Source organism: Camelina sativa, chromosome 8 (assembly GCF_000633955.1).
Source record: "Camelina sativa cultivar DH55 chromosome 8, Cs, whole genome shotgun sequence".
Taxonomy (NCBI): Eukaryota; Viridiplantae; Streptophyta; class Magnoliopsida; order Brassicales; family Brassicaceae; genus Camelina; species Camelina sativa.
The window spans coordinates 15,915,660-15,933,517 of NC_025692.1; the positions used below are offsets into that span (position 1 = coordinate 15,915,660).

Genomic DNA, 17,858 nt, shown 5'->3' on the forward strand with positions numbered 1-17,858 from the left:
GCATGGCGTACTGCTTCTTCCCATAAGTAATTTGGAACAAACATATGTTTCAATATGCTTTTAGTCATCTCCATTAAGGTCCTATTGCACCTCTCAACAACACCATTTTGCTGAGGGGTGTATGGAGTCGTAAGTTGCCTCTTAATACCTGAGTCATTGTAGAAAGAATTAAACTCCTGTGATACAAACTCTCCTCCTCTATCTGTTCTGAAAGTTTGTATGTGCTTCCCTGTCTCTTGCTCCACTACAACTTTAAACTTCTTGAATTTGTTGAAAGCTTCACTTTTCTCTTTCAGGAGAATTGTCCACATGTATCCAGAATTATCATCAATAAGAACAAAACCATATATGTTCCCAGCCGCAGTACTTGGTGTTATTGGACCACATAAATCACCGTGAATAAGTTCCAACACTTAGGTTGCTCGAAATGTAGTTGCTTGAGGAAATAATTGTCTTGTCTATTGCCCAAATAGGCAAGAGCTGCAAATTTTTCTTCTCAAACTGTATATGCAGAAGTCCATTGACTAGCTCTCTTTGAATCATGGATTTAATTGATTCAAAATTGACATGCCCCAACCTTGCATGCCATGTATAAGAATTGCTTGAAATAGCAGACTGCAGACACACATTATTTTTAATCCCCATACGAACCTTATAAAGTCGATTTCTAGACTTTAAAGTTTTAACAAGCAACTTTGCTTCATGATCATGTACTGTCAAGTACTCTCCCTTCATCCTCACATCACACCCTGATTTTGTAGCTTGACCAAGGCTGATAATATTACTTTTAAAACCTGGAATAAAATAGACATTAGTCAATGTCCGTCGCGCACCATTCTCATCTGTAAACTTCACAATGCCTTTCCCTTTGATATCTATCCGAGAATCATCACCAAACTTCACTTTATCGTTAATTGAATAATCAACCTTGGAAAAATATCTTAAGCCACCACTCATGTGGTTACTAGCGCCATTATCAAGATACCACATGTCTTCTTCTCCTCTATGCATCTCATTTTTACTAGGTACAACCTTTTTCTCATTTAGAAACACTACCTCATGCATCATGAGCTCATCTGCATTCTCTGTCTCATTGTTGTCCTTTTCTTGTGTTTCTTGCAATTTGAGTAAACGATCTGAACATCTTGAAGCAAAATGTCCATGTTTATCACATCGAAAGCATGTTACCCCTAGTAAATCTCTATTATCGTAAGATCTCCCACGACCTCTTCCTCTATAGTTGTAGCGTCCTCCACGACCTCTACCTCTATAGTCACTACTGTAATCGCGAGTTGGCGGAGCAGGAACTGGAACTGGAACCGGTGAATAGCTAGATTGTGTGTCATTGTTTGCATATAACAACTTAGTTTGGCTCTGATCAGAAATTGTGTGAGCTTCTTCTTCTTCTTCCTCTGAAATACGTTCTTCATATACTTTTAGACGACCAACAATGTCCTCAAAACTCGTTTTATTGAGGTCTAAAACTTGTTCTAATGAAGCTACGATGTGTATATACTTTGTCTGTGGGAGACACTTAAGAAACTTTTAAACAAGTTTCGATTGATCAATGTTTTCTCCAAGAGCTGCAGATATAGAAGAGATCTCTGATAACTTTCCAGAAAAGTCATCAATCTTCTCTGTATCCTTCATCTTGAGCCGATCGAACTCGGCCATTAACGTTTGCAGCCTTGCTTCTTTAACTTTTTCTGCTCTAACATGTCTTGATTGAATGCGTCCCACACTTTCTTTGCCGTGTCCAGTTCTCCAACCTGCAAAATAAGCACTTCTGGGATGGATTGAAACAACAAAGCCATCGCCATATCATTCTTGTCACTATCGCCCCCTGGTGCCTCAATTATTGGCCACACCTTGTGTATCATGAGAAGAATCCTCATCTTCATGGCCCAAATTTTATAGTTAGAGGAGTTTAACATAGGACACTTGAGGGAGGAAGATTCTCCTCCTTCCATTGTCTTCGTCGCTTCAATGATATCTCCGATAGCTCTTATACCAAATCTAGAATTTGATTATGGTTTTATGAACTCAAGAGTGCTAAAAGTATGAACTCACTTTTATTAGTTTAAAAAAATTCCTCAAAACTTAAACTCTCAATCTCTCTTTCTCTCAAAAACCACACAATAATAATGTCATGCCTCGACCCCTATATATAGCAAAACACCAATCCTAATCCTGCTAGAAAAACACCTAAGTTTAAATAACTCCTAAAGTTATTTGATCCTTATCACTTTGGATCACAACTCTAATAGGATTAGTATAACTTATTCCTCAAGTTAACTTCAAACTTAAACTAACATTCTCCCTCCTAAGCTTGAAGTTAATTCCACCCAAGTCTCTCACTCCAATGAGCTCCCTCATCTCTTTAAACTTGATCCTTACAAGAGATTTTGTTAGAATATCTGCCTTTTGTTCTTCACCTGGTACATGTTCAACCTCCACCAGTCCTCTCTCAACACACTCTCTAATAAAATGATACCTTGTGTGTATGTGCTTACTCCGCCCATGGAAAACTGGGTTCTTGGTTAGAGCAATGGCAGATTGGTTGTCTATTCGAATAATCACAATAATAATGTCATGCCTCGACCCCTGTATATAGTAAAACACCAATCCTAATCCTGCTAGAAAAACACGTAAGTTTAGATAACTCCTAAATTTATTTGATCCTAATCACTTTGGATTACAACTCTAATAAGATTAGTATAACTTATTCCTCAAGTTAACTTCAAACATAAACTAACATTTTATTCTCAACATATCACATCAGGAAAAAGTATGGCTAGATATATCCCCTGTTCTAAAAATCGGGATATATCACAGCGCCGCGATTTAGCTCTAAGCTTTATTATTAATCGTTTAAACGATTTTTTAGCCGATTAATGATTTAAGCGTTGAAAATCGCTGATTTATAGCAAAAGTCAAACTTAAGTTTGGGCCTAAATCTAAAAAAAGGCCCATTAACTTATCAACTTGTCTACTTGCACACAAACAATATAAATTGAGGGCAAGCATATTTATAACCAAACATCTCCATAGACTCATTCATTAGTTGTCGATGTGGGATGTTATGTTTCTGCCAAAAATTAATTAATAACCGGTTGGTTTAGTGCTTACTCTCTCTCGAATACTACAACAAAATGCATATATTAGTAATTAATTAATAAAAAGTTTTTTTTTCATGATTTTGTTTTATAAAGACTGAATATATATTATAAAAAACAAAAATAATAAAAAACTAGTCCCCGATTAATCTTCGTTTAATCTCCGATTTTCTTACTAGGCGTTAGGCCTACCCTCACCGCCCGACTAGCGCCTAGCGATTTTTAAACTAGGGGATATATCTAAAGAGCAAAAGATTTACAATGATAATCCAAAATTGGAATAGATCACGTATTGTCTCTATTGCTAATCAACTCCGTTTGGAACTCATGATTTCAGTGATGCCTACAGTTGGTTGAGCATCTAGGCATCAACTCTAGAATTCACTCATCTTTGTAAATAATCAACAATCTTATGATTTTTGTTTTATCTTCGATGGTCGCCTGGTCGGGGCCTCGGGGCCTTCAACCAAATTTTTTCCACTAATCCTTCTCTCTAATCAGCCTTTTAAATTATAAGGTTGTATATTATTAGTAGTAAGTTAACCCATCAACTAACATAGCATCATCGTTTTCTGAAAGCTAATTTTATCATCACGCATACCTCATTTGTCAATTTCACAACAGCATCAACCTTCGTTTTCACATCAACGACAACACTGAGTTATGTAGAAAACAAACATACACTACATCATAATGAGTTGAGTCTCTTTGTACTTGTGACTCTTATATAAACGACACAAACCAAAACGTCACGACTTAAACGTTGCGACTCTGAAACTCAATTATCGACCAACAGTAAAAACTCAAAGAGGAGAACCATGAAATTGAAAGTGACAAATTACCTCGATACTATAGAACACTTTGAATATCATAATCGACGGTGATATCTCTACGGAATCAAAGGAAAAATCACAAATACAAAAGTAGGAACAATAAAGCTATCACTGGGTAAATGCAAAATGAAGTTTTTTAAAAGAAGAAAACCAGGTTTTCTAGGAATTTCTATATATGAGAAAACGAAGGAGTGTGATGCTTGAACGAAGCAGTGTGAACATGTGGATGAGAAGAAATATTTTTTTTCAACCATAATATCAATTTTCTTTTTATCTAAACCGTTAGATTTTACAATAACGTCAACAGACCCTTCAAAAATAGATTTTGCTATTATATATATATATATATATATATATATATTTGAAATTTTAACATAAAATAAAATAAAATATATATGAAAAACTAGTCTCTAATTTAAGTTCCATTTTATGACTAAGCTCGAAACCTACTCCAAACGATTTTTTTGAACATGATTACTTAAGAATCGTACAATCTTAATTTTACTGCATATGATACAATACTTTATTACTGAAAATGGTGAACACATCACTATGTTTGTTTTTCCTACAGTTTTTTTCTTTTTTTTTTTTTTTTTTTGGCTCCTACAGTTTATTTCTTTCATTATATTTTTTTTCGGCAAATCAAATATATTATATCATAAAAAGTTTTACATTATACATGAACCACTCGTATACAACCAATGACACAAATAAAGGAAATTGAACACAATTTCGATAAAATCTGTTATGTCTCCTATCCACATACTCGTAATTGGCTATCATCTTATAGATGAAACTCCAAATTGCTTTTCGCATTACTTTTGTAAAATGAAAAATCTGAAATGTTAGCTTGAAGTGATTCCTACTCTTGTCTTTGAAAACTCAATATAACATGATCGAAACGCCGAATGCATTGATGTCGGTTAGTGGTCATAATTTTCCTTTTCATAGAAGCTGAATTTCTCGACCAAAGAAAAGAGTGAACAACACCATCAGATTCACTAGCCGCCGTTGTCCTTCCCATCACGACCATGACTTGTGTTAGATTATACAAAAGGCTAATCCCATGAATATAACGATGAACTCGTTCCGGTAAAAAGAAAGCTTCCGACCGAGGAAATTTATCACCATCATCAGAAAAGTTTTTCACCTTAACTTTAAAACCATATACTCCACAGCCAATACAATCAATCGATAAGATGAAATACTCCAAACATGGTAATGGGAAAACATCACCATTGGAAAATGTTAACGTCACAAGAAGTCCGTTGATATGTTCAGAAGAGTACTCAACTCAAAAATGTACACAGATAACCAGAAATCCAAGGATACTACTTGATCCCAAATCAATTCGAGAAACATACCCGGTTTGATCTCTGCTGTTAATTCTGTCCACTAGTTTGAATCCTCTATTAATTCCAGGATCAAAAACCCAAGTGTAACCTCCATACCCTCGGGTAAGAGGACAATCACCGGTTAATAACCGGAAAATACACCGACAACAATAGAAAGCGCCGGAAACAAACCTTCTACATGGAAGGACATCACGATTCCATCGAATCGACATTACAGGGGAGGAGCGACATTGTAGAAAAGATGATTCTATCATATCTAGTGAAAGCCTCTGATAGAGTTGATCCATAAACCAGACCAGAAATGGATCCCAGACAAAGATAGAAATCTTATATGGAAATGACAGACTCAATTCCTTACACAACATCATCGTATGAAGACAAAGAGCGTGGGTTTGATAGCCATGATTTGCCATTTCTATGAACTTAAAACCTAAGATTAAGAAGGAAATACAAAGATAATCAACAGAAAAGGGAAATGATGATGGCCGACGCCGGCCGGAAAAGGGAAGAAAAAACGAACGGTTGCTTTGTCTCGTTGATATTGCTCACGAGAGAGAAAAGAAGAAACAGTTGTGTTTTTTTTTTTTGTTGTGCTATTATTCTGTACCTTTTTATATTTCTTTCATCTCTATCTTATAATTCACAAGTAAGTTCTCTAGTAACTGCAGCTCTCTCCTTCCTTCTGACATCTGGCAAAAGTCTCAAATTTTCATCTTCCGCTATTTTAGCTTTAAAAACACTTATTAAAACAATTAAATTTAATTTAACAAAAAAAAAAAAAATCGATTGAAAACTGCAACGCTTCCCTTCTTCCCCCACGATCTCATTATGTCCACTTCTCAATTCTTCAGCAATAAAACACAGATGATTTCATACAAAAAGCTCTCATCTCTTCTATTTCTGATTCATGTTTCTTGTTGCCTTAATCAGATAAAAAAAATAAAGCTTTGTTCTGATTTTAGGGTTTCCATTATCGCTTGCCTCTTCTTATCGTATTTTTCTCTAATCCAAATGTTTCTCTATTGGGGTTTTGAAATTGTTGAACTATAGTTCCTTACATCAAGAAATTTTGTAATGATCGAGTTACATGAACACCATGGAAAGGAGAAGGTTCTGGCAAATTGAGTTTTTTTTTAGGGTTGATTAATGAACTCATTGTCACAAGACAAGAAGAACAACAACATCAACAAGAATAAGATGGCGCTTAACATTCGTTGTGAATCTTCCAAGGTTCGTTGATTTTGTTTCTCTCCTAATTCTAAATCCTGGGTTTGTTTTTCTTCAGATTATTTGGGTTGATTTGTCTTTGTTTTTTGAATAGCTATGGAAGAGATTTTGCTCTGAGATAACGACGAAGATTGGTCTTCTTACTGAGAACTTGAGATATCTTCTGGCTGGTCATATCCATCAGGTTTACATCTTAAAGTTCTGAACCTTTTGTTTTAACTTTAGTTTCATTTACTGAGAACTTTGATGTATATGATATTCACTCACTTTTGATCCAGTTTGCGGCTAATTCCAGAGTAAAAAGGCATGCCTAATTCTCCAAGGTTTGTGAATAAATTTAAACAGTTTTCATATCACTTTCTTTGACTTGCATGTCTCTCAAGATTAATTCTTTGCCCACAAAAGAGAAACAATATGAATGGCAAAAATTCCAGAGGTGTTTGCAATAGTTCTCATGCTTTAATTTATGTTTTTTTCTCTAATTACTTCAAGTTTCATTAATAGTTCAGTTGTAATGAGACAATTTTCTTTTAAAAGGAACTAATCAACGTTTGTTCCATTGCTTGATAGGATTCCAAGCAAATCTCAAAAAAAACTTTGGAAGAGAAACACATTAAAAAGAAAAAGAAAACTAATCAAAGCTTGGAAGAAGCATGTGTTATCTAGAAAAGCACAAGAGAAAAGGTGAAAAAATAGAGTAAGCCTTCACCTTTTACATACGACGAGATATACAGAAGGCCACCAAAATTTGTTGAATTGGTGGATACATACTGTATATTGGTTTGTTTTTTTTTTAATATAATGTTATTTTGTTGTTGTTAAAAGTCATCTTTATCCTTTTACTAGATAATAACCCGTCCGATGTGTGAGTTTAGAGTTTTGTAAATAAAATAAAATATATTACAATTTATTTTACATTATTTATAATTTTTTTTTGCTATAATACACTGATTTATATCCATATATAAATAAAATATCTTTTATGTATGTTACCATTAAAAATGTATTTTTACACCTAGGTATATTGTATGTTACAAATATATTATTTACCACCACCTAAAAAATATCTATATGAATAAATTAATAGTGTTATTGGTCTACTATTTTAATGGATTTGGAAATCCAGACAAAAATCACGTGTTATTCAATCATTGATTTTAAAATACTTATCAAAATGATGTGTTATTGGTTCTATGATTTACAAATACTTGTTAAAATCCTATGTTATTCATTTAATGATTTGTTTTTGGATTTCAAAATCTACATTATGTTTTAAATGGATTTGAATGGATTTGAAACTGTAAAATAGAAGGATTCAAATCCAATGATAAAACATGTTATTTCAAAATCCATGTGTTTTGATTTCTAGAATTTAAAATTCTATATGGATTTAGAAATCACTTCTCCAATAACAGCCCCTAAGCCAACTAATATATGTCTCTTTACTTTTACTTTTGCATAGTTTCTTTAATCACTAAAATTGTGGGCTAAAAAAACATTTTGAATAAAAAATAAATTACATCAAAATAGTGTATGACTAACCATAGAGAGAATATCGGTTTTGACTTCCTCCCTTATGGAGAGAACCTTGCGTCCAACCTCCTCCACCATGAAAAGAACCTTCACTCCGTCTTTCTCCCTTGGGGAGATAACCTTGCGTCCAACCTCTCCCACCTTCCTCATTTGGGGAGATAACCTTGTGTCCAACCTCCTCCACCATAGAGAGAACTCGGCTCTACCCTCCTCCTATGTGGAGAGAACTTGTTCACATCTATTAGCTATCTCAAAGTGGCTTGCTCCAGCAAGCAATGAAACTAAAGATCATTTTCCAACATCACAAAATCTTTTGATAGTAACTAATGTTAAATTTCCCAATGCATTCATGAAAGTTTCTTTGACACACCATGATGTAGCCTCGGGTTTTCAAGCTCCTATGAATCTATCAACAACGGTTTATGTTTTTCAAATATATTTATGTTTGTTGTAGGGTTGTGTTTGATTAGTCTATTTTATCCAACCATTAGGTTGATGACATTCTCCTCTTTATCTCGTTTTGAGATTGAACAAATGTTAACAATTATGTTTACACAAAAAAAGGCCTATGACAATTAAGATTGACAAATTAGAAGAAAATTAATTTGACATAATTAATGAAATAATAGAAAATTATAAGCACGGTAATATATGAATCTCAAATAATTCAAAGATGAAAATATAAATTAAATAAAACAATCTAAAACTACTACAAAAAAAATTTAAAATATATTATTAAAAAAAGAAGATGCATATATTAATCTTCCATTTTTTTTGGGACAACATATTAATCTTACCTATTCCAAATTGAAAAGGTAGAAAGTAGGATTATATTTTGGTTTAAAAAAATAAGGAAAATTTGTCTTTCCATTAAAAATGTTTGACCAATAGAACAAAGTTGAAAGCAATATTTTTGAATAAATTATTCTGTTAGATGAATAATATGAGATGATCTATGTTTATATAGAAGTGAGTATTTACATTTTTTAGAATTAATAATTTTCTGTATTTTTTCCTTAATCCTTTTTCCATTTTATGAGAAAATTTATTCCAATGAGCTCATTGTATTTTTTTAAAATTTATTGCTTTCCACTTTCTTGTAAGACGTACTATTGTTCGATGATAAGAACGTTTTCTGTTTAGTTGATCTAGTGTTATATAATCTATGTTGTTATCTTGCATTTGTGTATTCATTTTTTTTTTATGCTACCTATCCTGCAAATTAATAGAAATAATAAAAACACCGTGAGAAATTTGTTAATCCTAAAAATCTTAGTTATTATGCATAAAAAACTTTGTTAACACTTCAAAGTCAAAGATAATGCATTATGAAATTGAGAAACGAAACAAAATTCAAAGAAACGACGACGAAAACACGTGGTAATATCTAAAAATCTTTTTATATAGTTGCTTCGTTTAAAAAATAAATAAATTGCCTTCGAGACTTGTTCAAGAACAATGATGTGTCAAACAAAACGTTAATAAAAAACAAAGAAGAAAATTTTACCGAGAAAAATAAAGCTAGTCGAAATTATTTTGTTTGGTAAAAAATATATCATCATTTCTTTGCTTATATAGAGGGGTGTATTTATAATCATTTTCCTTTTAGGATTAACAAAGTTTTTTTTAATATAATAAGATGACAATTATCTTATGCATCGTTTTACTAAGCTTGAAAACTATGATTTCTGATCGTTAAAATTGACACGTGTCACGATCTGATGAGTTACTAACTTGGATATTTAATCGTTAAAACTGACACATGTCACGATCTGGTAAGTTTTTAAATTTGATCTCTGATCGTTAAACTAACACGTGTCATCATCCAGTTAATAACTAAATTTCAAAACCAAGCTTTATATAATAAGACTAGATAAGGACCCGCCTGATGTGCGGTTTTTAAATTTTATAAATTAAATTAAATTTAACAAAAATATACTAAAATTTGTTGTATGTTATTTATAATTTTTTTTTATAATACACTGATTTATATCCATTTATTAAATATTTTATGTTTTTGTGAAAATACAACAAATCTTTTGATAAAATACAGTCTAACTAGATAAGGATCCGTCCGATGTGCGGGTTTAAAGTTTTGTAAATAAAATAAAATTTAATAAAAAATATTAAAATTTATTGTACATTATTTATAAAAAAGAATTACTATAATATACACTGATTTATATTCATATACAAATCTTTTATGTATGTTACTATTAAAAATGTATTTTTTAACCTAGGTATATTGTATGTTACGAATATATTATTTACCCCCACCTAGAAAATGTCTATATAAACAAATTAAACCAACTATTATATATCTCTTTACTTTCACATTTGTATAGTTTATTTAATCACTAAAATTGTTAGCTCAAAAAAACATTTTGAATAAAAAATAAATTACATTACAATAGTGTATGACTAACCATAGAGAGAACTTTGGTTCTGCCCTCCTCCCTTATGGAGAGAACCTTGCGTCTAACCTCCTCAACCATAGAGAGAACCTTCACTCCGCCTTTCTCCCTTGGGGAGATAACCTTGCGTCCAACCTCTCCCACCTTCCTCTCTTGGGGAGATAACCTTGCGTCTAACCTCCTCCACCATAGAGAGAATCTCGGCTGTGCCCTTCTCCTGTGTGGAGAGAACATGTTCACGTCTTTTAGCTATCTCAAAGTAGCTTGCTCCAGCAACCAATGAAACTAAAGACCATTTTCCAACATCACAAAATCTTTTGATAGTAACTAATGTTAAATTTCTCAATGTATTCATGGAAGTTTCTTTGACACACCATGATGTAGTCTCTGTTTTTAAGCTCCTATGGATCTATCAACAACGATTTATGTTTTTCCAATCTATCTATGTTTGTTGTAGGCTTGTATTTGATTAGCTTATTTTATCTAACCATTAGGTTGATGACCTTCTCCTCTTTATCTCCTTTTGAGATTGAACGAATGGTAACAATTATGTTTGCACAAAAAAAGGACTATGACAATTAAGGTTGACAAATTAGAAGAAAATTAATTTGACATAATTAATGAAATAATAGAAAATTATAAGCACGGTAATATATGAATCTCAAATAATTCAAAGATGAAAATATAAATTAAATAAAACAATCTAAAACTACTACAAAAAATTTTAAAATACATTATTAGAAAAAGAAGATGCATATATTAATCTTCCATTTTTTTTGGGACAACATATTAATCTTACCTATTCCAAATTGAAAAGGTAGAAAGTAGGATTATATTTTGGTTTAAAAAAATAAGGAAAATTTGTCTTTCCATTAAAAATGTTTGACCAATAGAACAAAGTTGAAAGCAATATTTTTGAATAAATTATTCTGTTAGATGAATAATATGAGATGATCTATGTTTATATAGAAGTGAGTATTTATATTTTGGTTTAAAAAATAAGAAAAATTAGTCTTCCTATTAAAAAAGTTTGACCAATAGGACAAAGTTGAAACCAATATTTTTGATTAAATTATTTTGTTAGATGAATAATATGAGACGATTTATGTTTATATAGAAGTGAGTATTTATAGTTTTTAGAATTAATAATTTTATGTATATTTTTCTTAATCCCTTTTCTATTTTATGAGAAAAATTATTTCAATAAGCTCATTGTTTTTCAAAAAAAATCTTCCTTCCCACTTTCTTATAAGACGTAATATCGTTCGACGATAAGAACGCTTTATGTTTAGATGATCGAGTGTTATAGAATCTCTTTTGTTATCTTGCATTTGTGTATTCATCTTTTTTTTATGCTACATGTTCTGCAAATGAATAGAAATAATAAAAACACCGTGAAAAATTTGTTAATCCAAAAACCTTAGTTATTATGCATAAGAAACTTTGTTAACACTTCAAAGTCAAAGATTGCGTAATGCATTATGAAATTGAGAAACGAAACAAAATTCAAAGAAACGACGACGAAAACACATTGTAATATCTATGAATCATTTTATATAGTTGCTTCGATTAGACAACAAACAAATTGCGTTCGAGACTTGTTCAAGAACAATGAATTAAAATTATACCAAGAAAGATAGTCAAAATTATTTTGTTTGGTGAAAAATATGTCATCATCTCTCTGCTTATATAGAGGGCTGTATTTACAATCTTTTTCTGTTTAGTATTAACAAAGATTTTTTAATATAATAAAATTACAATTATCTTATGCATCGTTTTACCAAGCATGAAAACTGTGATTTATGATCGTTAAAATTGACACGTGTCATGATCTGATGAGTTACTAACTTTGATATGTGATTTTTGATCGTTAAAATTGACACGTGTCACGATCTGATTAGTTACTAACTTGGATATTTAATCGTTAAAACTGACACATGTCACGATCTGGTGATTTTTTAACTTTGATCTCTGATCGTTAAAACTAACACGTGTCACGATCTGGTGAATTACTAACTTTGGGAACTAAGCTTTATATAATAAGATATTACTAAAGCTTGAATATTTTATAGATTGAACAATTTATATTTGTTTTTTTAAAAGTCAACTTATGGTATATCCGGAAATAAAACTATTTTTTAATTATAATAAATAATATGATAATTTATTTGTTTCACAAAATAGACTCATATATAAAAATGAGAGGTGAAATATAATGATAATTAACAAATTAATATGTTAAGTTAGTTATAAAAGATTTTATTTGATGAATAATTTTATAAAAGAAATTAATATGGTAATTTTATCTTTAGAATATTCTCTTTAAGATTTTCTGGTATAACCTATTTATAACTAATTAATCTATCATTAATGTATAATCTATTTGTAACCAACTTATTAAAATTATATAGTCTACAAAACAATGTTGTGTGTGTACTTCCGTTTTATTATATAGAGATACATAAATTTACCCGTGCACGGATCATAACACTTTATATATAAGGCCAAAGTGGAATTAAATAATCAAAAGATAAATAATTTTCTTAATGATTGATTTTATTTATTGTATTTTTTGTTTTTGTAGAAAATAAAAGTAAAATAATCAGATTCGTCATTCTCAGGGAAAAAGAAAAAAAAAAAACGAAAGGGATCGATCTCTCTCCCTCTCTCCCTCTCTCCCTCTCTATCTAATTGGCGCCCCTTTACTAATTACCCTTTTTTTCCAATCGATTAAAAAGAAAGTAAGAAATTGAGATCCCTACAAAAGAATCCTCTCACACACCACTGTTCACGAATCCTTCTCCTTCGCTCCGAGATCCACAGATTCGTTAACTCTGTTTCTTAGATTACAATGGCGACGAGGAGACGTACTTTGCTTAAGGTCATTGTCCTCGGAGACAGTGGGTACGTATTTATTCCGATGTCTAAAATGATTCTTTATGCGTAATTTCTCATTTTTGATCTTCGATTTCTTTGATGTTCTGATTTTGATTTGGTGATTTCTAGGGTTGGGAAGACCTCCTTGATGAATCAGTATCCTTTCAAATTGAATTGATTCCAATTAGTTGCTATAGATTCGTTCGTTTTTGGATTCGAGTGGATGTTATGATTTTGAGATGTGTCTCCTCCTTAATTGGGTGATTTTTTTTTTTAGATATGTGCATAATAAGTTTAGTTTGCAGTATAAAGCAACGATTGGTGCTGATTTTGTAACCAAGGAGCTTCAGATTGGGGAAAAGCTTGTTACTTTACAGGTTTGTCCCTTTAGTTTTTTTTTTAACCTTTTTTTCGGGAATATACTTTTTCTTCACGATTTCATACTTTGTTTTTGTGGTTTTGTAGATTTGGGATACTGCTGGACAAGAAAGATTCCAGAGTCTTGGTGCTGCTTTTTACAGAGGAGCAGATTGTTGTGCCTTGGTTTATGATGTTAATGTGTTGAAGTCTTTTGACAACCTTGAAACTTGGCACGAGGAGTTTCTTAAACAGGTTTCTTTTAGCAATTTCCCTTTCTTTTCTGGCACACTTTGTGTTATATGCTATACAAGTGAGGTTGGTTGGTTTGATAAATACATGGAACATAGGAATGTGGTACTTTTGTTTTAATAGGAATCATTAGCTTCGACTATTTAAGAGTTACAATCTTGAGATTTTGGTTAACGTTTAGCTTAAATAAACCCAGAGTCAAACTCTTATTTTGATGATGTGGTTGGAAGAGTTTTTTGTATCTTCATATTTCTCTTTGTTTCGCAGGACCTAATCTGAAGTATTATTTGTCTCATTAGAGAACAATATGATTAATAAATAATATCATGTTTTTATGTTTGAAATGATAGTCCTTAGTTTACTGGTTAAGCCAAGTATATTACTAACTTGATTTCGTGTTCTAGTTTTAGAATTTTTTAATCTATAAACCATGTGCCTTTTTCTGCTTGGTTTCCTGCACTCACACTTTCATGATCCTTTAGCAATTTATACTATGCTAACTTGTATTAATTCTGTGGCATTGTCTCATGCTGCCCAGGCAAGTCCGTCGGATCCAAAGACATTTCCATTTATAGTGCTTGGAAACAAGGTTGACGTTGATGGAGGGAGCAGTAGAGTGGTAAGAGGAAGCTCAAGATTTATCTTCCATAGTGCTCGAAGTCTTTTTGAGTCCTTTACTCAGTCTAGTTTTATTCCTCTTTACTTACAGGTCTCTGAGAAGAAAGCAGCTGACTGGTGTGCTTCAAATGGTAACATACCCTATTTCGAGACATCAGCGAAAGAAGACTTTAATGTTGATGAGGCATTCTTAACCATTGCCAAAACCGCCCTTGCGAACGAACATGAACAAGATATGTAAGTATTCTCTTTGGTTTAGCTCTATTAGATGAGAACTTGGCTGAATTAATATACTACTGAAATATAGAACATAAAGATCTTAGGTACCAGGTTCCACCATTGTTGATTTGTTGGGATTGTCTAATTCTTTAACCTGATAGTCTGAATAGTGTAGATCTCAATCTGAATCTGAAGATAACTTTTAAATGTAGAAGGCAGATAGTGTCTAAACTAGAAACCCGAGAATTTCTTACTGCGTCCAAAGTTTGGTGATTATATATAAAGACAGAGACATTTCATTGCATGGTTTTTGATCATTTGTCTACTTCTGAATTCCAGAGTCTGTGATTCCTGTGTAATCCAAATTGAAAACCAAGTCTGCATAAAAAATAAGCTGAATACTTGATACTATCTGTTCTTCATATGCCATGTTTTTGGTTACTTGCAGATACTTCCAAGGCATACCAGATGCAGTGACTGAAAACGAGCCAAAAAGCGGTGGTTGCGCTTGCTGAATCGCAGATCTGAGGATTCATTTACATTCGTTTTTTTGATGCATTCATTGAAGGTTGGTGTACTCTTGAGTTGCAGAACGATAAGCTTATAGTAGCATTTTTTTGCCATTCCATCATATATTAATTGATTGGAGTCGTCTTTGTATGATCAATCGATTCTGCTGGATAAAACTGTTATCTTTGGAAGAAGAACCATTATTGCTCTTATATGTCACACTATTTAAGTTTGGTCACTCATTTGTGGGTTACTGGCTTACTGCATCCATAGTTAGACCATATGTTCCTTTTGCATGTATAATTTATTATTTTGGAGATATGGTGAATTTGTGAAGTCAAACTTAAACCTAATTAACAAAGAACCAATAACACCGGATTTTAGTTGGATTTTTCAATCCATAAAATCATAAACCAATAACCCCTAGTAAGTTATTACAATTATGCTTAAACAATTATTTTTTGTTCTTCTTACCCATGATGGCCTTGTCTTGTTTTTTCTTCTGCTGCTCCTCTCTTTTTTTCTTCATCTCATCTCTTTTCTTCTTCAGCTCTTCTTTTTCTTGTTTTCTCTTTTCGTCCCATGCAGTATCTACTTTGGTTTTTCTTAAGCTCCCATGAAAGTTGTATTCTTCATTGTTTCATTCACTATCATATCTACTAATAGTTGCTTAGCTTCTTCATCCTCTTCCTGTTTTCTTGCATCTGCCACAATAATTATCAGACAAAAAAAATACAAAGATCAGTTAAGTATAAAAAAGACAAGCTAATTAAAAACAGATCTGGTCAAACAAAAATAAAAAAGAGGATGAGATCGCATACCGAAGACAGTGTTATCCGGAATCTTGGCAGCATCGCCAATCAACCGCTCAGAGTCCGCGTAAGAAGGCATCGTTTGGTTGCATTGATCATTAGGGATGATCTCACTCTCACCTACGCAAGAACTTGTCGTACTCCCGATCGCTAGACCTCCTCCTTCATCCGACATTATCACCAAACAAACAAAAAAAAAAGGAAAAAATTCGTCTAGACTAGAGCAAAGTTAGAAGACAAAGGCTTACGAAGAGATATGAATAAGCTAACCTTTCATTTTGTATTTATATATATACACATATAAAAGCTCCAGTTACTTCTAGAATGTTCTAGAAAACAAAGAGGGAAAACATTGCACAAACTATTTTCGGAAATATGCTCGTACTTGAACTGAGACCCACTGAATCATGCCTGAACTATGTATATATTTTTGGCTCTCCAAATAATACATGAACTAATAAAATGATCGGACCTTGTTTTAAACTTATAAATTACAAAATTAAATTAAGATTTTTTTGTTGATTTCCCATTTTCTCTTCTTTACCTTTATTGCATGTTTCGGAAAAAAAACGGAAATATTCCCATAATATTTAACTAATTGGAAGATATATATATATATAAGGAAGAAAACTCATCGTACTTAGAGGTACTAAGATGAACACGCCAATCCTTAGTCATATATGTGGTTTTGTATAGTTTAAGAAGTTTCCTTTGTATCCATATAAATAGATTGTAACTAGGTCAATATTTGTCGAGGAATGAGAAACACTCTTTTTCCTATTCTAAATCTTGCCGTCTCTCTCTACTCCATCTAATCTCCTCTCTCTCATTTCTCGAATTCTCACTTACTCTCTTCATTCTCATTCGTGATTAATTCTTACATGGTATCAGAGCAGTAACGCTCCTATTCTACAAAATCTTAGTTTGTTTTATTGCACACCAAATTCATTTCGAAAATCTCTCATGGATCTCAGCAAAACGTTGATTATTCCGGTAACACTCAAGGGTGGAAACTACTTGTTATGGGCAAGGACTACAAAGAAAGCGCTGTGTGGTAGTGGACTTTGGAAGCACATTGAGAAGAATGAAGCTACAAAGGAGATAACAACTACACACAAAGGAAAGGAAATCGTGGTTTGTGATAGTGAAAAATGGCTCCAAGAGAATCAAAGTGTCTTAGCCTTCATCCAAAACTCCTTGGATGCTTCGATCCTTGAGTCGTATTCTTATTGCGAGACGGCTAAAGATCTTTGAGATACCTTGAAAAATGTGTTTGGAAATGTCTCAAACCTCACCCATGTATTTGCGGTAAAGAGAGCCATCAACAATCTTAATCAAGAAGAGATGGAGTTCACCAAACACTTTGGAAAATTCAGATCACTTTGGGCAGAGTTAGAGATTTTAAGACCTAACTCGGTGGATCCAGTGGTCCTAAACGAATGTCGTGAGCAAGATAAAGTGTTCGGCCTTCTCCTGACATTAAACTCATCATACAATGATCTCATCAAACATATCCTCCGTTCAGATAAACTCCCAAGTCTTGACGATGTGTGTAATCAAATTCAAAAAGAGCATGGCTCGATTGGTCTGTTTGGAGCTAAAGGAGATCTTGTCACCGCCAACAAAGGAGAGGTTGTTGTAGCGAACAAGGGTTACTACAAAAGTGATGGGAAGAACCGTGTCATATGTGACCATTGTAAGAAACCGGGTCATTTCAGGGATAAATGTTGGAACC

At 32.5% G+C, this 17,858-nt stretch overlaps 2 protein-coding genes and 1 long non-coding RNA gene across 3 annotated transcripts; 2 read left to right on the forward strand and 1 right to left on the reverse strand.

Moving 5' to 3' along the window:
• On the forward strand, positions 6,034-7,347 carry LOC104707261. Its single transcript, XR_754600.2, has 4 exons — positions 6,034-6,534; positions 6,626-6,715; positions 6,810-6,854; positions 7,102-7,347. It is a non-coding gene; the product is annotated as an uncharacterized LOC104707261 (long non-coding RNA).
• LOC104707262 (ras-related protein RABG3a-like) lies at positions 13,100-15,564 on the forward strand. Its single transcript, XM_010423577.2, has 7 exons — positions 13,100-13,382; positions 13,485-13,511; positions 13,633-13,732; positions 13,821-13,967; positions 14,503-14,583; positions 14,674-14,819; positions 15,250-15,564. Exons 1-7 carry the CDS (start codon positions 13,330-13,332, stop codon positions 15,314-15,316), a joined length of 621 nt encoding a protein of 206 aa, XP_010421879.1. The 5' UTR covers positions 13,100-13,329; the 3' UTR covers positions 15,317-15,564.
• Positions 15,810-16,346, reverse strand: LOC109126070 (heat shock 70 kDa protein cognate 1-like). Its single transcript, XM_019229148.1, has 2 exons — positions 16,133-16,346; positions 15,810-16,015 (listed from the first exon to the last, which is right to left on the reverse strand). Exons 1-2 carry the CDS (start codon positions 16,296-16,298, stop codon positions 15,918-15,920), a joined length of 264 nt encoding a protein of 87 aa, XP_019084693.1. The 5' UTR covers positions 16,299-16,346; the 3' UTR covers positions 15,810-15,917.